General features: G+C 40.9%; 1 protein-coding gene across 5 annotated transcripts in view; it reads left to right on the forward strand.

The window, feature by feature from the left end:
• The window catches only part of KIAA1549 (KIAA1549 ortholog), a 142,085-nt gene that overhangs the window by 60,493 nt on the left and 55,543 nt on the right, over window positions 1–26,049 (forward strand). For all 5 annotated transcript variants that reach the window (XR_010027517.1, XR_010027516.1, XM_063154024.1 and 2 more), the window contains exons 2-6: window positions 7,861–10,572; window positions 12,031–12,119; window positions 17,760–17,937; window positions 19,430–19,557; window positions 20,929–21,112. Coding sequence is in view for 3 of the 5 variants with exons in the window: in XM_063154024.1 (XP_063010094.1) it covers window positions 7,861–10,572; window positions 12,031–12,119; window positions 17,760–17,937; window positions 19,430–19,557; window positions 20,929–21,112 (3,291 nt within the window). In the remaining 2 variants the exon portion in view is untranslated. The remainder of the gene's footprint in view (window positions 1–7,860; window positions 10,573–12,030; window positions 12,120–17,759; window positions 17,938–19,429; window positions 19,558–20,928; window positions 21,113–26,049) is intronic.

The raw sequence follows: 26,049 nt of genomic DNA on the forward strand, positions 1-26,049 counted from the left end.
TTATTCATATACAACTGTTTGAAAAATTAAGCATGTACAGGCATATTGTTGCGATCTGGCCCCGGAGCAATGAAGTTGTTGTTCCGAGTTCAATACAGAGTGATGGTACCCCGCCAGCTGAAAATCTCATCTTCAGATTTTTCATCGTGCTTTTGTGTCTGCAGCGGAAGCCTTGTGAATTAGCCTCTCACAGGAGCTGCTTTCAGGTGCTGCAGGTTGGGACTTCCATTTATTCCTTGATGTAGCAGGATTTTGGAGCAGCAAGCTCGCTGACCTGAGCAACTTAAAGTTCAATCAAGGGTATTTTTCCTCTGTTGGTAGCACAGCACAGTTAAGGATATGTGTCAATGAAGAGAGTCCCTGTGGATAACTGGGTTTCTAGGATACAGGGTATGATCTGCTTTAATTAGACAGTTACTCCTGTCTTCAGGCTCTCTCTCGTTTCATTGCTTGTAGAGATTTTACAGTGATAATGCAGTGTAAGAAGTAAAATTGTTTTGTTTTAAGGATATATTTTTTTGCTTGTGTGCAAAATTCCACTCAGTGATCTGTTATCCGCACTAAAAAAGAGGCTAATAGAAATTTAATTAGTCTTTTCAAAAGCTTCCAGGATATGCATTTTGGTGGACACTGCAGTGTTGAGTATAAATATAAAGCTTTTCCGTAGTCATTCAGTTGGATGAAAACTGACACCGGCTGCTTAGAGACTAAAAAGCAAGTTGCTGTGCAGAAAGCAATTAAAAAGGGGGGGGAAGGAAAGCTTTTCCATTTTAAAAATGTGACCTGGTTATCCCAATGAGCAAATCTGATGAGAGTTTTTCTTAGAATTAACATTTGTAAAGTCAATTCAAGTTTGTGTGTACTTTTATCTCTAGCATATGGCTTCCCACACGATGATGTCATGTACAGCGGAGTGCCAAAAAAAGCGTGAATGCTCCCAGCAAAAGCTACACTTTGAACTGGGATTTGATGTGTGGTTTTTGTGCCTGTGTGTGTGCAGGGCCCGACAGCCAGTCCTGTTGGAGCAGCGAGCTCTGCACGGAGGCACTGCTGTCCTCAGCTGTGGGTGATGGTCTGCAGGAAGGCACAGTGGCCATGGAAGGCTTCTGTGTCATAAGCATCTACTTTTCTCCCCTCTGAGATGTTGGAAAGGGAGTGAATTGTCACAGCTGATTTGCTTCAGAGGTGTTCTGGAGAGGGACTGTCAGCTCAAGGCATCTTGGTGCTGTAAGAGCCTCATGCAGTTCCACAGGAGAGGATTTCTGTATCCTTGGAGTTTGCAGGTGTTGTGTAGGCACAGCAAACTCTTCTGTGCACGGGCTTTGTTCCCAGCCCACTTCTTAGCTGAGTCATGGTTTTCCAAAGGTTGTAATAATGTTTGGGAGGTGGATCTCACTTTGTACTTGTGTTTATGGAGTGGATGGTGAGGTGGCTCGCTCTGACCCCCTCTGTATGTTCTCCTGCCCTTAATGCCTGATCTCATAGTCTGCTTGTTACCTTCTGTTACAGAAAGCTCTCCTTGGGTTGCACAGTTTTTGATCTCATTCATGCAAAACAGAATGTATCACAGTGGTATGAAATAAAGAGCAACTGTGGGTTCTTTTTCTTTTAGTCTACCATTTACTGTAAACTACTACAGGGTCCTGTTGTGCTTCAGCAGTGGCTGTGTTAGGAAGATTCCTGGATCAGAGCATAGATCACAAGTTTCCTCCTGAGCTCTTGCATTGGCCATACAGTGGAAGTTGGAATCTCAGACTGCCTACAGGTCTTGAACATGATGGTTACTAGCAAATGTCCTACAGAAAATTTTGAGGGTGATTTTAATGTTGGAGAAGGAAAAAAGTGACAGTGTGTGCTGTTACAGGTTCATTGGTATTGGCTGCCAAATGCAAGAATTCATAAGGATTTCGTAGTGTATGTTTTGCCTGGAGTATGAAATGCAGTTAGGCTGCCTTCTAAACCTCTTTCTTTACAAAGCCTTCATAACTCTGCTGGCCAGCAGGTTTGTCTTATTCCCTTTGTGCTGTGGTGCACGTGTTCTCCTCATACAGAGATGGAAGCTTGTGCTTATTTGCTGTGCAGCAGGGGGAGGTTCTCGTCTACTTGCACCTGGGCAGCAGCTGAACCACAGCTGTGCATGTGGGTGAAGAATGACTTTAAGGTGTTCCTGATCTTTTTTGGCTATGTATTCAAACCTGAAATATGTAAAAGTGAGCATGTGTGTGCCTGGGCACTCACTTTGCCTGCTGCTTCCTAGTAACACTTATTTTCCTCATAATACAGATTTTTGTGTCATGAAATTTTTTCATCAGCTGCAGTGAGAAAGAGGGCTGAGACAGCATAATTTTTCAATTTCATTACTTTCTCTGTCTTTTAGCCTTTCAGGTGGTACAAGCAGCTTCATTAGTTAAAATTCGTATGAGCATCTGGTAAATGGTGAGGGATTCTTTTACAGTAAGAAAATCAACATCTTTGAGAAAGAAGTGTTGAGACTTCGTATAGTTTGTGTCCCCTGCTGCCCTGAGGGTGCACTGGGCAGGGGTGCAGCATATGCTCCAGGGACCAGAACCTTCCAAAATCTGCAGGGAGCCCCACAGAGCAGCTGTGAGCTGGAGCTTGGGAAAGGAGGGACAGTTCAGGCCCCCATCCCCTCGTCTCCCTGGCTTTTGTGTGCCAGGGGCAATTATTGTCACTGTTCAATCCGTGCTTAATGCCTCCCAGAGAAGAAAGCAGACAGCTTTTCGTCTGCACATGCTTCTGTGGCTGGTATTTTCCTACAAGCCAGACACCTAAGAAATTTAGTTCGAGGCTTACACAAGGGAGCTATATAAATTTTTTGCAATGACCTAATGCACACAAGCTCTTTTGGTGGAAGCTGTACTAAATCCTGTTAAATAAATTAGGAAGTTATTAAGTGTTAAGCTGTAGGAGGAAGAGTTAAGATTTTTTTTTCAGATACATTTGCTTCTATCATTCTTTCTACCCTTGGGTGGTCTTGAGTCTTATGCTGCATTCAATTTCCTACTTCCTATTTCTTGAAGAAAATGTTAAGATTTATGTTATCAAAAGCTTCTCTTAAATGAGATATGCTGCTCCATCCCATAATCAGGTAAATGTTTCAAGTGGTGAATATTCCTAGTGAGCTCATAGCTTTAATTTTAATGATTTGGGAGCTCCTGTTACGTATTTAGTCAGGAATTTTACCGTAATATTTGGAATGCATGTAGCATTGATTGCTTTTCTACCTAAAATGCATCTGTTTAAAACAATGGGCAGCAATAAAAGAGCAGTTTTTCTCCTTGCCTTAGAAACATAACTACTAAAATTTAATTCTGTTTGTCATTGTGTGAGTACACGGAAGACTTTTTTTAAAGTGATACATGTTTTGAACTGTTTTGCTGCTAGTCTGCTGGCCTTTTCTGTTGTTTGCAAACTTTATTATTCATAACTTAGTTTCTCAAAAAGAATAGAACAAAAATTACTGATTTTATTGTTAAGGTTTAATTTTTATTACAAGTAAAGATTTCCTGTGTTTGTTGTCATGCCTGTACCTCTCTATGATTTAATAGCTTGATAATATAGAAAATTACTGACATTTTAGTAAATACTGAGAATTGTGGTAGTGTACATTTGCCATATCTTATTAGCAGAGTGCAGAAAAGTGATGCAACTTTTTTGAAGTCACATGAGGCATCAGTGACAGAGGTGAGATTACATCTGGATCCTGCATTTAAAAAATGTATGGAAGTATATTTGTTTAAATGAAGAATATAGAAAAGCATATCAGTATACATGTATATTATTACAAATATATATTTAAAACGTCCTTTCTTTTATTTATTACAGGTTATAGAACAGATATTACTTTTTAGCACTGCAGCTACAGGAAGGATGCAGTCTGCATCCCTCTAATTGCTATCTGGAAAAATGAGTAGTCTAGTTTCTGGTTTATGAACTTGTGTAGTTTTTTGGCGTGCAGACATGGTATATTTTTGTCACCAAAGAACTCTGTGGACTGCAGCAGTCCTTTGCTGTAGTCGTGAGAAGCTTCTGTCCCTCCCAAATTCACACGTTGCAGCAGCCTTAGCGAGGCAAGGCTGTGCTGCTGTAATTTCGGATTTGGCGGTTCCAGGGGTTGCTCATTTCAGCGATTGGTTTCATTACTTGTGACACCAGCTAGTTTTGGGGGGCAGCAGGAGCAGCAGAGAGCAAGGCCACCAGCAGATTTCCTGTGTTATTGCTCCTCCCATGTCCCAATGTCATTGTCTGAGCTGTGGCATTGTAGCGGTGCCATCTGTGATTGCTGTGGCCCCTGCCGCTGGTGCTCGCCTTTCCTCGCCTTTGCTGTAGCTTGGGATCGCAGCTTTGTTCCCTAAGCTATCTATTCTTTTTCATAATGTTATCAGCCTGCTGGAGTTTGGCTTATCTGATGTGAGCCCGTCTGAACGGGAATGGGGAACAGTCACCCGACAGTGACAGCTGCGCAAACAAACAAGTCAGCGTTGATGCTCATCAATAGCTTTGTGCAGCCGCGGCATTGAGATGCAGCAGAACGCGTGCAATCTGTCTGCCTCCTTTGTCCCACGGCACAGCCAGAGCGCCCACTCTGCGCTGATTGTCATGCCATGGTGTGCCTTCCGCTCCTTCCCTTTCTCCTTTGCTTTTCCTGCCTCTTTGTGGGCTGTCTGGCTGCTCCCAAACACATCTGCCACGCGTCCCATCTGCTCTCCCTGAGAGGCACGCTCAGTCCTGACAGGCGCTGTTCGAGTGGTGCGCTGTTCTGTGGAGTTGACAGAAAACACTAATTTGTATTATTAATGGCGGATCACTAATGCTCCCTGCTTCTGAAACACTGAGCAAAGTAAATAGGCTGGAACATCAACTTGTAAACTTGCTGGTGGGTTTTTCAAAATCCTGCATGCGTAGGTGAATTTTTCTCATTTCCACTTACCGTAGGTAACAGTGTTCTTGCTTTGTCTTAGACCTTATAACTTTTTCAAGACACTGTGTGTTTTCCTTCCAAAAAATGAAACATTTATTTCAAAACTTGTGTTCTTTCCTTCTTGGCATCAATGGCAAGATTCTTTACATTAAGAGGCAAAGCTCAAGTGTGTGATGAAATAATTATTTACTATTCCTTTGTCTTTCAAGGAAAAAATATCATTAGACCATCCAAAATTTTAAATACCGTATTCTAAAGTCAGAAAGAATTTAAAGCCTTGCCTGTTCCGCATGTCTGTTGGACATCTTAGGGTTATGCACTCAACTCTTCAGGACATCTTTTCTGTGACATTTACTTACTTCCAGCAGGATCTTGCCATGTGCCAGCTCCCCAGTCAAGCTGAACAAAAATACAGTGGCTCTCTCTGGGTGAAGGAAGATGGTGTGCAGCACAGGCATAGATAGGCAGTAGAGTTGTTTTTGTTGAATCACCTCTAGCTTTGAGTCAGAGGTTTGTGGAGATACCTGATCAAAAGTGCAGTTACTAATTAGTGTGAGTATTCAGCTCTGTCTAGTCATATTAACTGTCAGCTGTATTCACCATGCTCATTATGAAGCTGTCACAGCTGCCTTGTGTATTGCTGCAGAGATTTACAGCATGAAGCTGTGGTGAACAAGGAGCAACCTTCTCTGTTACCATGTTTGTCTGCAATGTGGAATTCACTGTAAGCAAGGGTTAGGTGTCCAAAGTACCAAGCTGGGCAGGATTTTACAGGGCTGCCTAAAAGGAAATGCACATGCATATAGGGAGAGAAGTGATTCATTTTGGCAATGTTTGGTCCATAGACTTGTAAGTTTTCCTTTAGTAACTCCTTGCTTACTCAGAATGTCACAAAGAGAAAAGTAAAGGTTGGAAGCGTAAGTCAAAGAAAAGAATGAGGCCGGGGAGGCTTCTAGCAATGAAAAAAAATTTGAGCAACTTTTATTCAGCTAGCCGAGCTGTGTCAGGGTACATTTTGGTTCTGTGCTTCTTGGAAGCTGCTTTGTCTGGTACTCATGTTAACTCCTTGTGAAAGCTGTTATTCCGTGGTGGCTGCACTGCTCTGTCATGTTCAAGCATCTGACCTCTGCTGAAGAGGTTGAGGATGGACTTGTTTACTTGTCTTACAAAGCTTTTACAAGAATGTTTTTCTTGTCTTGTTCTTCACCTGAGAGCGTTGTAAGGCAGAATATCTTATCATCATATTCCAACTAAGCATCATAAAGATGGTAATGCCTACCATGAGTTTGAGGAGGAAAAAAATGGATTGGGACTGCTTGAGAGAATAGTATCTGTTATGCTACAAAACGTTGTGCATGGAGTTTGTAAAATAAAGGATATAATCACAACATTCACTTAGTTAGGTGTGATCAGTGGTAAGCATTAACTCTCCTAGTTGTGCTTTTCAGATCAGCACCTTCAAAATTTATCAAATCAGTGTGTCAGCACATGAAAAGTTGTGTCAAGGAGTTCAGCAGACAGACCAGGGAGAAGGGAATAGGAACAGCAGTTTATCACCTCTGGAAAATGGTGTTAAACACTGGGAAACAGATAGGTGAGCTATCCATGCAGGACTTTCTGTGAGTTATTGAGTTCAAGGCATCCTCTAAAGGGTTACAGATGTATTTGCAGTTGAGCTGTGTACTGTATCACTTGTCCAGTGTTTTGTAATGTGTATGCTTGTTTTTACTTTAAACTGGTCCCTGGTGGTTTAACTGGATGTGATTCCTGCCCTTCCAGCCTTGTTTAGGGGTGTTGCCAGTGGGTTCCAGCAGCACTGCCTGACACTCCCATATGAAAATAGGGTGATCATGCATAATAGTTAACTTAAAGATGTACGCTTTGTGTGTACCCTTGAAAACTTTCTCTGCAATTTTCTCTGATTTCCTTTAATAATTCAACCCTGAATGCTATTAATCCAATCTCAACATTTCAGGAAAGTAATCAGCCTTTTCTCTGCCAAACTCATCTGTTCTTGGAAAAGCGTATGTACAGATCTTCTCTGTAACCCAAGAATGCTTTTTGAGAGAGGAGAGTATTTTCTTTGTTGAAATATGTGGTGAATTCTCAACTTTTTCTCCTTTGTGTTTGAACCTGGCCATTACTACTTCAGCTCTGCAAACTAGAGGAGTGAAAGCTTATTTACAGGTGGCCTATAAAGAGAGCAATCCTATAGAGGGCTGTGAATAAACATAGCAATTGTGTAATGAAGCAATTTGTCAGTGACTGCTAACAGGCCAGACTTCAGATGAATGGTGGACAATGTAAAAATAACATGTTACAAACATGTCACAACATGATAGCAAATTCTTCCTGTTGATACCAGACCTTATGAAAAAGGGAACTCTTCTTTATGTCTCATGTCATTCATTTCTGGTATGAGAGGGAGGATCTGGTCCATGAACAGAGTAGGTCTTCTAGTGACCTTAATATTAAGAAATAATAAAATCAGAGGAAATTAAGGGATATTAAGGAGAGCAAAACACCTAAAATTATGTAGATTTTTCCTCTGCGTTGTTCCTCGTTACCCTTTCTGGTGTGTTTGCTTTGTGAGACCATGAATTGCCATGGAGTGTAGCCTTGCCCAGGTAAGAGGGAGGCACTTTGTGCTCTTCCACAGGTCTTACTGGAGTGCTGCTGTAGAGGCATGTCAGTGCTTTGAGAGAAGCTTGTGTTGTCCTGTTCATTTCCAAGGAATGGAGTTTCACAAAAAATCTTACTATTAGTGCTGACTTGCTCGTGGAGCGTTTTTACTTTGCCCTTGAATTCTGGGCAGCTGTCTCCAGAAATATTCTATGTGACATTTGCTCTTGGCAGTCTTACTGCTTGTGCTGATCTGTTGTGTTTTGGCTTTTGTTTTTCTCTCCCTCTTGATTTAGATGAGAGATCTGTGGAACAGCAGAATTTTTCCTTTTTCTCAACGGTGCATGAAAGCATATCAGGCAGCAGGACACAAACGGCCTTAGTAAGGAGTACTTTGGAGTCCCAGGAAAGTAATTTGCTTCAAACAGTTTTATCATCAGTTACCACTTCCTTTGATGGGACTTTACTTAGCCAAGAAGAAACAGCCATGATTTCAGAAGGGAGAAGTACACCGATGGTAGATGTCTCTGTAAGGAGCAATGAGGCATTCCTAAGTGATGATGAATTTATTAGCTCCTTTACAAAGGCACACTGGACTCCTCCCGTGAAGTCTTTTGCAGTTTTAACAGATCATCACTCAGTTAATACAGTAGAGCCATCAAGAGAAATGTTAGAAACTGTGTTGCTAACACCTTCATTATCTGTCCTTTCTTCACTGTATGATATCTCAGAAACAGCACAGCAGAAGACTCCGTTGAGTGCTGTCCCTGAACGCAGCTACACTCTCATGGAGCTAAAGCCTTTTGTACCAGATCCTGAAATACTAACAGCAAGCAGAGATGTGCTGTTGTACCCTCCAAATACAGCTGTTCCTTTCACTTCCATTCCTTCTGACGGGGGAGTTGTGGCACAGGAAAACATCAATGCAAGTTTAACAGCTCTGCCTTTTGGGGATGCTTCAGTGGGATCTCCTCTCCATCTCAAGCTGCTGGGTGAAACCAGCCCTGGAGCCCCAGATGCCACAGTGCAAGGTGCAGACCTGTATGGTGATGTTTACACCCATGTGAGTAGCAGGGCAGCAGAATCTCTCAGTCAAAGGACTTACCCCACTCCAAGCATTTCCTGGCACACACCAGCTTCAGCAGCCAGTGCTGAGCCTGCTTTTTATCCTATTAGTCTTCCACTTGTGTCTTTCCCTCTTGATTCAGCTGCCATTTCCGTGAACTCTAAAACAGTTCTTAATGCCAGCCTGTTTACACGTGAATTCTCCACTACAGCACCAAATTTGCCTGCTGGTTCAGAAATACCGAGTCAATCAGAGCTTGCCAGTGAGCTCAAGAGTCCAGTGCCTTTCACAAGATCCTACAGTTACTGTCTGTATTGTGACTCTGTTTCCCTTCTGCCAGAAGCAGGCTTTGCCCCAGAACATGATGTGGGCTCAGGCGATGATGCTGAAACTTTGTCCATCAGAGCCTCTGAAGTACAAGGCATAACTGCATTTACAACTATAATTACTGATGGGTTTGACTTAGAGGAACCTACACCTGAGATTTTTGATACTTCTTTTCCATCAAGACCAGTTGTTTCACTTTCTTCAAGACTTGCAGAAATCCCTGACTCAAGCATGTTTTTATTAAGCACTACAGACACTAGAACACCTATAACAATATCTCCCTCCTTCCATCAGCTCCCTGGGGAAACATCACCGAACATCTCTGTTTCCCAGACCCTCCCTGTTCTGGAAACAATTTCATTGACTCCAAGTGCTCATGTGGAATTTCCTGGTGCCACCACTGCTCTGTTGGACTCTGCCATCACCCCCAGTAAGCCAGTCACGTCGTTTGCAATCAGTCAGACAACCTTGCTGGAGCTGCCAGAATTAATGCCATCAGAATCCATGGTTTTGCTTGGCAAGACATCTACAAGGGATGAACTGTCTTTAAATATTTCAGATTTTCCATCCAATCTTTTATCAACGCCGTTTCTTATTGAATCTAGCTACTTGTCTTTATCGCTGACCATGATAAATTCTTACTCTGTCATGCAAAGTGATTTATTAACACTGTTACCTCAGACCGTGTTGACTGGGACATCAGTACTTCCTGAGGATGTTACCAGCTGGGACTTAGCTACCACTGTCAGCTCTGCCACTGATGCCGAGGTTTCTCAGTTACATCTTAGCCAAACACCATACTTTCATTCCAATACATCATCCTTTCCAGATGCACAGGTTCCTGAAATAATGCCATCATCAGAGTTTCACTCAGAGTCATCTATGTTTCTGGAAGCATCCTCGGTACTGCCAGTGGGCTCTGAAGTTGTGTTTACCTCAGCTGCCACAGGAGCTACCTCTCAGTTGGAGCCTTCCCTCTCCACCTCTCCCTCTGTGGCTCCTACCCTGGTGCTGCCCACTCCCGACACCCAGTCTGTTACCAGCAGCGTCTTGCTCAGTGAAACAAATCTGATGTCTTCGTTTACTACCTTCCCAGCAACTCCTGTCTTAAACATATCTTCATCTCTACTTTCAACTGCTCTGGGTTCTGATGAGGATATTGGTGCTACAGTTAACCCCACGCTGCTTTTAACATCTGGCAGCAGGGGCAGTGTCCCCACAACCATTCCTCCCACAGACCCTGACATCCTTGCATCAGATGCTGACACCATCAGCATAACACCCTTTCCTACAGCATCTCTGCCTGTGACCTCGTCGTTTGCTCCCACACAATTCCCTCTGACTGCCAGCCCTCCCCCTGGACATGAAGTTCCATCAGGAAGCAGTGTAACTGCTGGTGCTGATCCATCAGCTCCTTCTACTGCTGCCACCAGTGCTACAGGCAGCCCAGGGACAATCTCCTCCAGTGCTACAGGCAGCCCAGGGACATTCTCCCCCACCCCTCTGAGGAGCACCGCTCCACCTGAAGTGGTGGCTGTGACCTCTGCTGTGACAACCACCAGGCAGCCGTACGTCTGCGACATCACCGTTCCCGACGCTTACTTGGTCACTGCGGGTAAGATATCCCCAGCATTTTCATTTTGGTTTGCAGAAGCCACTGCAACATGAACCCCTAGCTAAATTGCAGATTTTGGATTAACTTAAGTGGACCTTATGGTGTAAATTTAGACAAAGAGCTGTAAAAGCATTGATTTATCTTTTACTGTTAAAAATAATAGAGTTCACGTGAACAAAGTCCATTGTGAGAGTTACAAATACATTGCACTGCACAGAGAATGAAATTGTCCTCAAAAATTGCTGATACGAGTGTGCTGAGTTAGAGGCTGCTTTATCACTTCATTAGTTGTAAATGAATGTTACTGTCATGGTACTGTTCTGCCAAACTGTTTAATGTTCTGACTGAGTAAGTTTCTCCTTTCAGTTGTTGCTGCTGTTTATTAAAAAACACCTGCATGTGAGGTAATGTTGTCATATGTAAGAGGAGAGTTGGTTTTAAAAAAGTTTGGGTTTTGCAACCATGTTTATAATTTCACCTTACTAGTTTATGTTTGTATCTTACCTCCTCCCATACTTACTTTCAATTGGATATGGTGTGTTTGTAACCAGAAAAAGTGACATTAGTGTGTTTCAAAATTAATTGTCTTAGCATCTGTGTTTGCTTTTCTGGTGTTTTCCTGCCTCTTCCTAGCTTGTTAACAAAACAGTGCCAGCAAACTAATCCAGGGCAGCTGCAGAGGTGCTGCATTTTCGTGCTGAGCAATACTTTTTACTCTCAAGACTTAGTTGCAAGAATTAAAGCAGAATGAGCATAATCTCATCCTCCAGATATGTAGGTGATCTAGCTGTGCTAGGGGTGAGGAAGACTTTTTTAAAATGTAATTTGAGTACTTTTGTAGGCAAGTTATTGATGGAAAGTAAATGCAGAATGACAACACAACACTTTGCAGTTATTTGCTTAACCCACAGTCACAGTGTCCAGTGTGACTGTAATAGACATGACATCTATTGGGATGTGGGGATTTTAAAGCTCTTTCTTACTCTGTGGATATCCCTTTCATTAATTAGTGTCATGTTTGCTTACTTTTTATTTAAGAGAAAAGTAGATGCATATTTTCTGTGACTTTTGTCTGACCTTATCTGCATTCCATGTGTTGCCTACAAAACTTTTAACTGTGTTGTGACAGCGAACTCACAAGTCAGACCAAATATGCTGCTACTTTCCCATTTGAATGCCTCAGTGGCTCTTTAAAAGTTTCTTTTATCAGAATGGTAAAGACATTAGCTGTGGAAAAACAAAACAAGAGAAACTAAACTCACAGTTTCTTAAACTTTACAGTCACTTTTTAGGATACAGTCACACCTTCACCCCTGTCCTTGTTGTTCATCTTACCTGTTTGGTGCAACTGATCTCACTACCTGCTTCTTCATGCACTGCACCATTGAAAATGCAGCTTTGAATAAAAACCTAAGAGATGAAGCTAAAAGATATTTTCTGACTGACATTAATTTCTAGTGCTGGCCCGAAGAGCTGTTCTACGAAATGTCACTGAATCCATCAGAGAAGTGCTCAGAGTTCAGTTCAGGAGATCAGTAGAGCTGGAGGTAAGTGGTATGAAGTGTGTACAAGTACTGTTTGGTCAATATAATAGAGTAGGGGTTTAGTTCAAAAGTTAAAACAGTAATTCAAACAGTCCATAGATACTGTATCAGAGAGAGCTTTATTTTTAGTTAAGTGTTAGTCATGTGTTGTTTGTTGTTTTTTTTTTTTAATGTGGACATGTCAACTTTTTTGCTTTTAGAATGCCATAATTTTCTAGGACAGACCTTTCTTGGTTTTGCTAGAGGTGAGCAGGTCATGTCCAGAATCCACTGCTCACCTCCTTTGCCTGGTGAATTGAAACTGAAGAACTTTTACCCTTCAAAATACCCGTTAAGCAGGTCTGTTTGTTCTGCTAGCTGATTACATATTTGGCCCTTTAAACAAAATGAAACCTTCTGCACAGCCTTGTGCTATTTTATGTTATAAGTGAGACCATCAACTTGTATGGGAGGTGGTGGAATCCCAAATGCCATTTGGCAGATGGAAAAGGTAAGGGGAAAAATCAGGTGTGCAATAGTAAGATGTTATTTCTAAGCCTTCAGGTAGGTGTAACTCCTGTCCTTATTCCCCTCACGGGACTAGCTGTACTCTTGGAGGTTTCTGAAAGTTTTCTTTGATATTCAAGGAATCATCTTTGAACAAGATTTCAATATTGTTTTCTAACTTCCAATTGTTGAAATAGGGGTTAAAGGCTCTGTTCCCCACCTCTGTGTCAAACCCTCTGAGAGGAAAAGACTTAGGGGTAGTTTGGGGGTACCTTTGTTGTGTAATCAGATACTTCAGTGGTGAGGAAATACTGCAGTAGAATTATTGGTGTAGATGACTTTCAGCTGCACTTGCAGTTTTGCATGTCTGTATTCATCTAGTTGTCACAGCCCAGTACCAGATGATCATTTGTGAGTCAGTGATCTCATTTTTGTTCTGTAGTTAACTCAAGTAGCAGTACATTGAACATAACTCGTATTTCTTCTCGTTGAACATAACTTGCACAGAATTGCTTGGTGCCTTTAATTTTGGTGTCTCCCATGATCACTGCACTCAGTAATTAAACAACTCCTGTCTGATGTTTGAGCATGTACATCTCTACTACTCACTCAGGATAGGAGTGTTATAAATTCCTGCCAAACTACAGCTACAGTGAGCTGCCTTTGTAAATTATAGGTAGTTTGTCCTTTCAGCAACACCTGCTAGTGAGCTACTTATATTTTTTTAATATATATAAGAGGTTTTTCATCTGGTTTGTAAATTATACCTTCAGTTTGTGCAAACTGGAATAGTCAAGAAGAAGTCAGATGTTCATAATGATAGAAACATTTAATTTCAGTGACCTTACACAGCTCATTAATATGGAAGTGCTTATATTCTTACTATTAACAGCAGTAGGACAAAATCCATTTTAAGTAATATTTGAAGATTAATTGGAACAAGCATTCAATATCTCACTTTATATTTTTCCCTTTAATTTCCTGCCTTTGATGCCTGCTATTGCCTTATAAAGCTCTCAATATGGAGAATGCTTCTAAGAAGTCCCAAGGCTTCTCAGAAGGAACTGTTTTTATAAATAATGCAGCTAGTCTAGCTTCATCCTTTGGAAAGTTTTTTATCTAAAGGAAAGATTCTTTGCTGAATCAGTTTTGCTTATTCTAGAATGCTGCTATCATATGGGTTCTGCACTAAAAATAATCACTAGCAAATATGTTTTCACCTCTAACTGTGGAATACTAACAAAACTGTTGGTTCAAAAAAGAGCTGTCTATAACAGCAGTATGTTGAGTGGTGATGTAATGCAGTATTTTAAACAGAATTTCTCCATCTTGCTAAATTTAATCAATCAAACAGACCTGACTTTTGTTAGTTGAAAGTACCTAGAAACCATGTGTGTGTTTGCAAGTTATGGTAAAGCAGTGCACTTCTCTAAGCTGCTTTTTTACTGTGTCTCTTACTACAGCTCACAGATGTTCCCTCACTGTGATGTAATGTACAGTAAATCAGGAGACAGTCCAGTTAAATTTAACTTTGTAGTAACGTATGCTTTAAAAATAAAATCCATGGCTGTGATGACTATAACTGCTGCTCACTTTAAATAAGAAGCAAGTTTAGCAGTGAAAGGAAGATTAAAGCATTTTTTGCCCTCAGCTTTTTCAGTTGAAACTTTGGTCTCTGCTACTTTATTGTTTCAAACACTGTGAGTTGCTGAAGTGGAAAAAAGAGGAGGGAGGATCCTGCCAAATGAAAAAAACTTCTGTCACACTTTTCCCTAGAAAAATCCTTACCGTAAAGTAAGAAAAGCCAAAAATTTTAGAGTTTTTCCTTCTTGGTCTCAACATATTGCATCTGCAAAAGAATAAGACCCCATTGTCTGAGTAATTTTAGTCAACACTCTAATGTAAAGCTTATGACTCTTGGGTAGGATCTGTTGTACAATGTCCTCTTGACTTGACTTGCACTGGAGTGTAAAATAAAATAGTGTTGGCAGAGACTCACTGCCAGGACCCCTGGTGCCATTAAGGTCATGCCAGCAGGAAAAGGGTTTTTGCCAGCCTCATTTGTGCTTGGAAATTTTATCCTGCTTCTGGCATTTTTACCTTAGCCACTTGGTTGTTGTATTTAATGTGGGTTTGGTGTTGTCTCCTTAACCTACCAGTTCCCATATTCCCAAATCAGTAAACTCTGCCTCCAAAGCGTGGAGTTCAGGTCATTGCCAGGTAAATGCTTCTTCCAAAGATGCCACCTTGTGGGTCTGCACTGGCTTCATCTCTGCTTCACCACTGCTGAAGTTGTGGCTGGTACCACAGAGGTGTGCAAAACCAGTGATAACTGCTGCCTCAGGATCCTAATGTGTGTAGAAGCAGAAGCTTTATTTGTTTTTAAGACGTGTGAGCCTTTGTAGTCCATCTTCAGGAAGTTAAACACCCTCTGCAGGCTCTTTATAGGATTCTTAATAAGGTGGTGGTGAGAAAATAGTTGTTGATGCTTTCTGCCAGATGTTTACACAGCATGTAATACAGTGGAGTGTAGGCAAGGATTGGGTTGTGGCAAAGGTGCATCTGATCAAAGTATTTTAGCAGACAATAAAACATCACAAGGGACAAAGAAAAGATAAAGTCATGTTTTTTCTAAATACTCCACTAGCCTTAGTAAACTGAGTCTTAAAAGCTTTCTGTGCTGGATGTGTTCTCTTGTGAGGGTAGCTTGGAATGAGCTAGGTGGTATCCTGGGAACAGCAGAGTTGGGTCAGGCATTGCATTTGGGAGCAAGGATAGCTTAACTTTAGGTGTTGTGAGAGTTCTTTGCTTCTGCTGAAGGTTTCTGCTTTTGCAATGACCTCCAAACTGCACATGGAGTTCTGTGTGTGCTTTTCTGGCTGTCTGGCCCAAGGTGTTAAAGTTAAAATACTTGTACATATTAATATAAGAAATCCAAGCTTGTGTACTTTAATAGCAACACTCTAAAATGCGATGGTTCAGCCACCTAATTTGTTAGCCTCCAGCTGTCCTAGCAGTAGAGGTGAAACTTCAAGAGAGAGCTGGATGGGTGGCTGGGTCTGTGAACCATTAGAGCTGTGCCAAGAGCACTATTCTCATTCATGAATCATGATTCCAGAGTCATGAGATGTGCTCATCTAGCCTTGATAACTTAGTAGGCTTCTCTCTGAATTAGCTTGTAGACAGCATCAGGCTGTCATGGGTCTGTTATTTCTGTCATGGATGAGGCTGAAGAGAGCTAATTCTAGACAATCCTGCCATATCTCAAGCAGAAATAGCTATTGTTTTGACTTGTAGTGGTTCTAATCTGCCTACCTCAAAATTACTGCTAAAAGTGGATTTTTATTTTGGATGTCCATTCTGGAGTTGCTGTTGCTCTTCTGATGCAGGGCAGCACAGAAGGGAACCAGTGTTAGCTGTTGAGCTGGAAAAGTGAATTCCATGGCTGCTTTCCTGGTTGTCTGTGGGGCAGCACAGCCAGGCAGAGATGGGGGCAGCTGAGTTGGTTTGCTTTTGAGTCTGAAATACCCAACTCCAGTGCATAAGTATGTGCTGGCTGCAGCAAACCTCTCTTCCTCAGCATATACTGCTCCAGAAATCACCAGCAAATTGTCACTGAGATTTGAAATTCTAATTCCTCTTTTCCTTGCCTTTTAAGCAGTCTCATTTGCAAGTAATGGGCAACTTTCTTTTGGCATGTGTTACCCATTTTTAGCTGCTGTTTCTGTTTGACAAACTGAAGCTGCAGAGATTATTTCATCGTGAGATAAAAGAATAAAATTTCAGATAAGAGGAACTGAAAGGAGCTGTGCACATTATTCATATCAAACAAATTTGAGTTTTATGGATCTAAATCCATTTAAAATAAAAGCTGTATGTTGCATATATTTGTGGGCAAAGAAAGAAGAAAGGCATAATGAGCAGCATAGATTATTTTTCTCATTTCCTTCTGCTGCTGAGGTAGTTTCTTCTGGTGGAGATGAGCTCTCTGAAATGCAGGCATTTTAGAAGACAGGAAGGAGCTGCTTGCTGTCTCATCTGAACAGCAGTTGCCATCACTTTACACTACAGCAGAAATACCAAAAAGGAGTATGTGGGTCGCAATTTAAGCGGCACTGTGGTTTTCTATAAGGCTGTTTCTGAAGCTGATGGTATCCAACACATCCCTTCACCAGCACGGCACCTGCAAGGTGCTAGCATCCCTTCAGTGGATTTATCAGAAACTCTGGGTCCCTGGTTTACATTATTTATCCATGAGGCCATCGTGTTGGATATCCCAAAATACTTCTGAAGTGTGACTGGCACAGGCAAATAAAGCAAACTGGGGGAGTAAACCAAGGAAGGAAAAAAGTAATGGTGGGGAAACAGGTGTTCTTAGTGTTGAGAGAGTTTATCTGAACGAGGGAAGACACTGCAATATGTTTAAATAAATAAACCCTTCTGTTTGTTCTACTTAGGTGGCTGAGAAATGATGGATAAGAGTGTCGGCATGGTCCAAGGTTTATATTTAACTTGCAATCTCATTTCTTTTACATGATGTCTGAGGCTCCTCAGGGTTTTTAAAAAGACTCAAAGTCAGGACATGAGTTAGAAGAGGAGAATTGTAATGTGGTAACTGTGTTGAAACAAGCAGATAAAAGTGTTCCCTGGAAGAAAGTTTCTTGAGTGTGAAAATTATATCTAAAGAGCATTGGTTATGTGTATTTTACTCCTTGTGTGCCACATATGAATGGTATAGGATGCATTCACTGTGTGGCATGACTGAAATGCAGCAGCTATGCAAGCAGTTCAGAAAGTAAACAGGAATTCTGTATGGGAATGTTATGTACACCAGGGGAATGTAGGCAAGGGAGAGTGCTAATATGTGGGAGTGTGATAAATCAAGAAGTGCTGAGATTGGTGTGGTGTACTGCAGAGATTCCAGCAGGTGCACCTCTGGCACAGGGGAGTTGCCTCTGATGCACTGGAGCAGAGGCTGCAAGGCTCAGCACTTGTGTTTGAGCTTCTGCTGCTCTTTGAAAAATAAAGACTGCATTTTCCTGCCTCTCAATGAGGTGGCTTTTAACTCCATGAGACTGTGTAGGTCTAAAATGTTGCCAGATTTAACATTGACATATTTGGATTTTCTTAATTTCAGATTTTTTTCTTTTTTTGTAGGTTTATAAAATTTCCCCCAGATTTGCTTTCTTGGTGACATCTGGTCCCTTTGTTTACACGGCAATAGCTGTCATAAATGTGCTTGTGAACAGCAGTCTTCTTCGTGGGGAGGCCCCCATCATCCTCTCACTGCACCCTTCTTTCACTGTGCCAGACAACAGATTCCAGGTTCAGACAGGTGAGTTCCTCCTGACACAGAGGGGAAAAGGTGGCTTCCTGTTGATTCACACTTCTTCACTTGCAGTGCAAGGTCGAGTCAAAACCCTCTGTTCTACTGTGATTCTTAATTCTTTTTGTTAATGACATAATTTACAGGTCTGTGGCAGAGAGGTGGTAAATTGTAACTAGTTAAACCCATCACTTCGTGGTTTTTTCAGGACTTTTTTTTGGTACATTGCAAAATAGCTGCGCTCTTTCTCTTCTGAGAAGAGAAGAAAGAAAGCAAATCCATGAAACATTTATTCATAAAATCACAGTGCAGCTACTTTGTAATGCTTGTGTCAATTTCAGATTAAATTTATGTTAAGAGCTGCCTTTTTGTGTTGTCATGATGTGGGAGAATTGGTGAGCAGGAGGATTGGTTGCTTGTGTATAACATGAGCAGGAGGATTGCTTATGTAGTACACAGCTTTCCATGGCTGCTGTATTGCAGCAGTTCATGCAGAGTTTGACTGCTAATAATCATAAGCAAAATGTTATCCATGTAATAGATTTTCAGAGTCAATGTTGTCATTTAAAATCTTCTTTGGGCCCTGTTTGCAAGATAAAACTGCTTGCCTGGTTGATTGGCTGTGTAATGAGGTAGTGACAGGGACTGAGCATACAAGCAGAATTAATAAATGTCAACAAGGTACTTTTGTTCAGATACACTTTGTGTGTTGTTGTGCTGTGTTAATAATCGTACGGCAAGACATCACTTCAACTATGCAGGTGTGATGTCTTTTTCCACTGCTTAACATGGTTATATAGATAGACAGGAGGTGTATTTTTTGGGTTTGAACTTTGTATAATGTTGCTATTAGGATCTGTAAGCTAACTGTAGCATTTCTTTGGGTAAGGCTATATGTGCAAGTTTTTAAGGTCTGTGTGCCTGATCACCTTCCTCTACACTCACTCTTTCTAGGTTGTGCTCTTTCGTTCTCTCTTCTGAACTTAAAGATGTCTGTATCTAAATTTAACAGATAGCTCACTAAGTGTTTTGAAACTATTAGACCAATATTAATGTGCATTAATTGATCCAATATGTAGTCTTTTAGGCAAGCTAAATACTATATTTCAGGCTACAAGAAAGAGATATTTGTTGCTTTATTTTCTGAAGATTTTCATGGATTGGCTGGGTGCTCAGAATTTCAATGTGGCCAGTTCAGTGGTCAGGTGAGGTGAAGTTAGCCACATGTATATAGTGAAGGTCTTTTAGTATACAAGAGGAAACAGTCAGTATTTTGTCACTAGTATTTTTCAGAGATCTAATTACTGCTGCAACCAGTCTTAGTGAGTAGACAATTTACTACAGCAACACAAAATGTGTTTTTAATGTATTTTCATCTGGTGTTTCACTGAATGTGTCCTGAGCTTCATGAAAGAGGAAAATGATAGCCTTGTGAATTCTGTTGTTTTGTTCTCTCTCATGGAAGTACTTTGCTGTAGGAATAATTGCCCTTTGCTTTCAGTGCTTCAGTTTGTACCTCGAAACGTGGATATTGGATTCTGCACCTTTAGCCAGCGCATTGAGAGAGGGCTGACAATGGCATTCCTGGAGGTGAACAAGCACCAGGAGTCCTACAACTTCACTGTGCAGGTGAGAGGATGAGCATGGTTTGTGTCTGTCCCTTTTCCCCCCTCACCTTTGCTTGTCCTGAAGAATGATTTAGGTGTTCTCTGGCTGTCACTTGCAGTCTAGGTCATGTAGACCTACGAGGCTTTGTCATGAAGTCAGTTGGGTTTTTCCTCCTAAAAAATAACAAGGCACAACATGTTACAAGCTTTTTAAAAATGATCCAAGGTGATGGTTTATATCCAAAAGCATTCTTGAATTATGAGAGGGTTTATAATTTCTCAAATAAAATTGTTCCAGCCCTTACCAGAGTCACTCCCATCATAGTTTCCTGTAAAAGACTAAGGTGTGGTTAAAAAGTTTTTGCTGGAAGAAAGCTTTCAGGTCTCATTGCCGTGCTGGAGACCCTGTTAGGGAATACAGGAGTTACATGACCCTGCCATCATGTGAGCAAACATGCTAGTTGCTTCTGAGGTCTAGAAATATTTACAGTATATGATGTCTGTGACAGCTGTGACTGGAACTTCACACATGAAAGGTATTGCACATGTGCAGAGCCCTGAATCACAGAGCAGAGCTTAAAGTTCCCTGGAAAGTCAGTAATTCAATTTAATGAGGTCAACTCCCTCTTCTGTTTGAATTCTTAAATTTAATCTAACTTGGTTGTAATACCAAACTCAGTAAAAATTTGATTGTTGTTTAACTGACACCATAAATACCCATCTGTTGTACACTAAAATAAATTCAGGAAGAAAAATGACAAATTTTAGAGTACCCGAAGTACTATGTAGTACATACAGAAGAGTGCTCAGAACTTCAAACACAGTGTCACTGCATAGACTGAAGACAAACAATTTCTTGGGCTATCAGCTTAGCCAACTTACTTTAAACACTTCTTATTTTTCAGAAGAGGTTTATTGACATGAATACAGTTGCTGTGTATATTGGTGTCACAAAAAGGCTTCTAACAAGTGGTGGGTTTGGGTGTGTGTGATGCAGGAGATTTTTACCAAGAGAACATCCATTTTCAGAACTTAATCAATCCCTCTCTTCTGTTCCACGCAGTTTGGCATTCATCTAAGACTTATTTAATACTAGATTTATTTTGCTGTCTGTCTTGCTAGGTGTTTTTTTCTCATTTTTTTCTGGGCTGTAGCTGTCAGATCATTCTAGGTTATGATTGACCTTAAAGGATGACTCTTGGAAGAGCAATTCACATGTAACTTTGCCTCTTCTGAGACTCAGCTGGCTAAACCAATCTGGAACAGATGTTCCTCTGTCTTGATGTGAATTGCCCCCCTCTTCATATAAGAGGAAAAAGAAAAGTCTGTCAAGGAAGGGATGGAATGGCAGTGATTTGATTTTGCTGACCTTGCTTCAATGCTGTCTTTTCAGATACTGAACATAACTCTGAGCAGGCCTGGGGTGGCATTTCGACAGGGCCCTGTGAGCATTGTCTTTGCCATCAGAGACAGGTACGGTTTTCTCAATGGGTCTGAAGTCAGTGAGCAGCTCAGAAACTTGTCCGTGGTGGAATTCAGCTTCTATCTGGGCTTCCCTGTGCAGCAGATTGCTGAACGTGAGTATTTGCTGTTATCCAGTACTGCAGAATACTTCTGTCCAGTATTTTCCCTCTGTACAATTTTAAAATAATTTCTTCCATAATGCAGCTTCAAGTGCCTAACTTGAATCATGAGTTCTGCAGGGCAATCTGTGCCTCTTTCTGCTCACAGTTTGGTGTTACAGCATCTTGCTGCTTTTGTCATCATACTTTCCTTTTGTGCTGGGTCAGTTGTGCTTAACCTGGCTTCGTCAGTTCATTGGTCTTAGTCCAGATCTAAAAATAAGAAAATCACTTAGATCAGTATTGCTGTGAAGTGCAGTGCAAGGTGTGTCTCTATGCTTATGTCTAGAGTGACCTTTTCTTATTCTCAGGAAGGTTCAATGCTTTCAGCTGCTCATAACCATGTCTCTGACTTCTAGAAACTCCTGGGACACTGGCTCCATAAGTTGATATTTGCCCAAATAGTCTGAATTAATTTGTCTATGCAATCTATTAAGTTTTAAGGTATTACCTTTCTCACTTTTTATGTACATTTGCATGGCAAGTCTTTTGTTCCAGACCACCATCATTCTAAACACAGATGAGTGGGAACTGCCTGCATAACAGAGCTTGCTTGACACTTGGCCTTGACAACTTATGTTAGATTTTAGATTTTTCAGATGACTCAGGAACATAAGCAAGATCATGGGAGAATAGTACTTGCCTTTCCTGCTGGTGGGTGTCACTGACTCAGCCCATTAGTTCCCCATTTCTCCTATCTCACCATGCTTTTTGATTTTTTTGAGTTATTTCTGTGAGCTGTAGAGATGCATAACATCTGTTACAGTGAGTTTTACAATATAGTTAAACATTTTGTGGAAAATCAGGTCTAATTGTAGCTGGTGTTCTTTATGCAGCTGTCTATGTCAGTAAAAATACTGCAAAGAGAGTCAACAGAAAAGTTGCTCTCCTTAGCAGCTTTCAATCTAGGTAAGATGATTGCACAGGATACTTCCCCATTTAATGGATGCACTCTAAACTTACTAATTTTTTTAAGCTTTTGATTTCATGTTTTCAGCATTTTTGATCCCTCTACTCCCATAATCAATTAAAAGATGTATGAGGTTGTTGTTAGTGGAGCCAGGACCAAGTCTTGAGAATCCCTGTCCATAGACGACCAGCATTTTTTTTTATCTTGGAAGCCCCAGAACATCTCACATTGTGGGCTATGGTCTTTATTGCTCACTGTATGCAAATGAACTGTTGCTCTTGCCTTGATTGCTTGAAAAATACCTCTCTTTACTCTGTGTCCTCTCTTGTATGCATTTGAGCTTGAATTTAGGTAGCTTTTAGTCTCTGGTAATATTTTTGGTGTTGAGGGATGCTTTTTCCCTGTGATGTAAGAGCCTACATTGGCTCTTACAGCTTTTAGTCTTGTCCACATATTCTGAAATTATATTTGTAGTGCATTTGCAGGTTACCCCTTGCTGAGAATCCATCTTCTGGATTGTGCAATGGAGCTACAGTGCAATTAAGTGATAACAGAATTTCTACCAAGGCTGGTGTAGCTTGAAAGAGAGGCTGGTCATAGTGGGAAGACATTCCTGTTCAAGATGAATGTACATGGTTCTCCTTGGGCTTGGAACTAGATGACCTCTAAGGTCCCTTCCAAACCAAACAATTCTGTGATTCTGTTTTCCTTTCCTGATGGTACTTAGGAAATTTGAAATTACTTTAGTATTTGTGTGAGGAGTTGTCCCTGTGTTTGTGACCTGCATGTGTACAGTGCCTAGTCAGTGGGGAATGATGCACATGCCAGTGGAGCCCTGTGGTCACTCACATGCCAATTACAAAGCAAAGTGAAGTAGGATGACTGGACAGCTCAAGATTTTTAGGAACTATGAGATCTTCCCAAAGATTGCAATGTAGAAAACATGAGGATTTGGTGGATAAGGTGTCCTAAATTAAGGAATATCTTGTCAGCAATTTGACTTTCTTGCTGTTAGAGGAGCTCACATTTAGTATAGATTGAGCCCATTGTAGGACAGCGCATTTGGGTTTGAAATGGTGTAGTTTGGTCTCAGTAGTGCTTTAATTTTGGAATACCAGCTCTGGTGCTATTTGGTAAGTTGGCAAAGTGGGAACACAGTTTCTCAGATTACTAGAGCTGTGGGTCCTTCTGTCAACAAGCACAGAAATGATGAATGTAGTTTAGACTCTTTTATCAGTGAGTCAACCACAGCCAGTTATTTTTAGCTGTTCCTACAGTTTTTTACACTGCTGCTGTGACTGGATTTTAAACCTAAGGCTTTTAGATCTTCAGATTCAGAGGCAAAAAATCCCGTCCCAAGGCTCGGCGGCATTGGGCAGATCCTTCCTGAAGCATCTTATTCAAGAGACTGTTGAGGGTGACCAACAGCCAGATCCTCAAAGCTGCTTTAAGCAGGGAGATGCCTAAATGTTTTTGTTTTCTAGGCCCTGAACTCTACAGAGCAGCTGTAGCAGGGAAGGTGTTACAACACCTTAGATTGATATAGCTGCTTTGGTCTGTGCTGATTAATATGCAAACCTTTGCTTTCAGTGTGATTTTTTTTCTACGAATGTTGGATATTTACATGTAAACCATCTATATATGTTAGTGTTCATATGTGAATATAAAATGTTCCATGCCATACTGTTCTGTGCCATTTGTGCCTTAGTTTATCAGGCATGCTAACAATTCATACTCTTGGTGTGACTTTTCTTTTTCCATTGAGGACTCTATGCATGATCTTGTAAGTTTTGTAGCTGCATCTGAAGAAATTATTTGTGGTTGAGCTGAGTGCCAGGGCCCAACCCCCAACCTTGGGGGTTGAAGTTGGTTATACCCAAGAAAAGCTACTTGTGCATCTCTACATTATTAAGTGAGACCATGACATCAATATCCCAAATATGAGCCTTGTTCCAAAGAGAGTATTTGCTCCTTGCCACTTGTTCATTTTGCATTGCCTTTCACACACTGTCCTCTCGTGGTTTTTATTCACATAAATAATATGTCCTGTTTATAGTTTTAGCTGTGTGGTTTGTCCCTTCCCATTGTTAGCACCAGGAATTCTTTGTCAGTTTTTTCCCCACTCACATAGAGTCAGAATTAGGAGTGAAAGTTGTTTTGCAGATGTGGACTGTTCTTTGCAGGAATAGGGCTGTGAAAATGGCAAAACCTGAAAACTTCCAGACTTCTTTCTTTCCTCACAAGACTTCTAGGTGACTTGAGCAATGTGTTTCTATTCAAATGTCCAGTTTACACCTTTCTTATGCTTATTTTTCATTGTCCACCTCACAGCTCATGTTTCAGATTGAAAATTGCTTAGATGGTCATGACCTACAAGTCAGCAGAAAGAAAACCAAGTCCAATCACAGGGTTTGGATGCTAGTTCATTAAAAATAACAGGAAACTATATATTTAGTATCTCTTTATGGCTAGCAGATTTCTTGGTGGACAGGTAAAGGCTAGCTGTGGAGTAGATGGCAATATTTGCCTTCATGAACTTACCCTGAATAAAGCTCTTTGTTTTTCTTAGGACTTCAAGTCCTAAGAGAGTAGAGAGAATTGCCTTGGGACTTGATAATTTTTAGTTGTAAGTAGCACTTTGATGCATGTCATCTATTTTGACTGTCTTGGAGATGTTTCAAGGCCAATAGGATAAATATAAAATTGTATGATATGGTCCAAGGACTGCAAAATATTTGGCAATTTTTCTGGGTGGATTTTGGATCAGGTTTTAAACAGACACAGTGTGTTGCTATTGCCCACACCCCAGTATCTGCATGGAATCTTATTTTTCATTTAATGCCTTCTCATTTCAAATACTGCATTCCCTCCACGCTTTCTGCTGCAGTTCTCCGTTGATCAGAAATAAGAACGATCAGCATGACACCAGATCTGTCCTTCATGGTCCCATACATCTGTAAGAGAGAGAGATCCTAACAACATCTGGCAATGGCCACACTGCCTGAGTGGTGTGCCTTAGACTGCTCTTAGTAGGTCTCTGGTGAGCAGGTGACCCTTTCCCTTTTCATTCAGCCCCAAATTGATGCTGTTACACGGTATGGTGCTCCAAGGCTCCCTGTTAGCATCTTCTAATGATGCCAGCATCTACTTCATTAATGCAGCCAGAGTCATTAGCAGACCAGCTGCAATCTAGTTAATAATTGCATTTTGTCTATCCAGCTTCCCCCTCAGAATAACAATCAGTCAGTGCTGTTTGTAATTGTTAGTTCCAGAGGACATCAGAACTCTTGTAAATTTGATCTTACTGCAGTGCTGAGACTCCAGATGAGCCCAAGGTCTGTGTGTCAGTGAGACACTACAGTGACCTGTGATATAAGAATTGGAACCTGGATTGGCTGACTTCTGACAGTTTTCAGCATTCTTTGCCAGGTTTGAGAACCTAGTCTTAGCTGGCAATGATCACAGCAGCACATCTTCCTTTTCAATGTCAAGATTTTCTGCTCAAGTTGGTTTATTTTTAAGTTGCATTAATTCCATGGAAAGTTTAAATGAATAGTCACCCAGCAATTTGCATGAATTAAATAATTTTCAAGTACTAATTAGAAAAAGTGTGAAGAGCACAGTAAGTATTGAAGTGAAACACGATTTTGGGTAAAAGAAGAAAAAACTCAAAATTGCTAGGAGTTCAAAGCGTTATGGTCACTGGAAGGTTTTTGATTTCCTTATCGTGCTCTTTCCATGCATTGGAAAACAACAGAATCAGTTTTCAGTTCAGTTTATGCTTTTTTTGTTCAGCTTCCATCTCTAAATTGAAGTAAACAATTGCATGACTAGAGTAAATAGAATTTCAATCTAAAAGCTACAATCAGAAGAATCGAGTAGCAGGATGCCAGAAATAAATGGGTGTGTTTAAATGGACTCTGAGGTGCTTTTTGCTTGTCTGAGTGTTTTGGAAATTTAATGCATTGTGATCACTTGCATA

This window comes from Melospiza melodia, chromosome 4, assembly GCF_035770615.1.
Source record: "Melospiza melodia melodia isolate bMelMel2 chromosome 4, bMelMel2.pri, whole genome shotgun sequence".
NCBI classification, from domain to species: Eukaryota; Metazoa; Chordata; class Aves; order Passeriformes; family Passerellidae; genus Melospiza; species Melospiza melodia.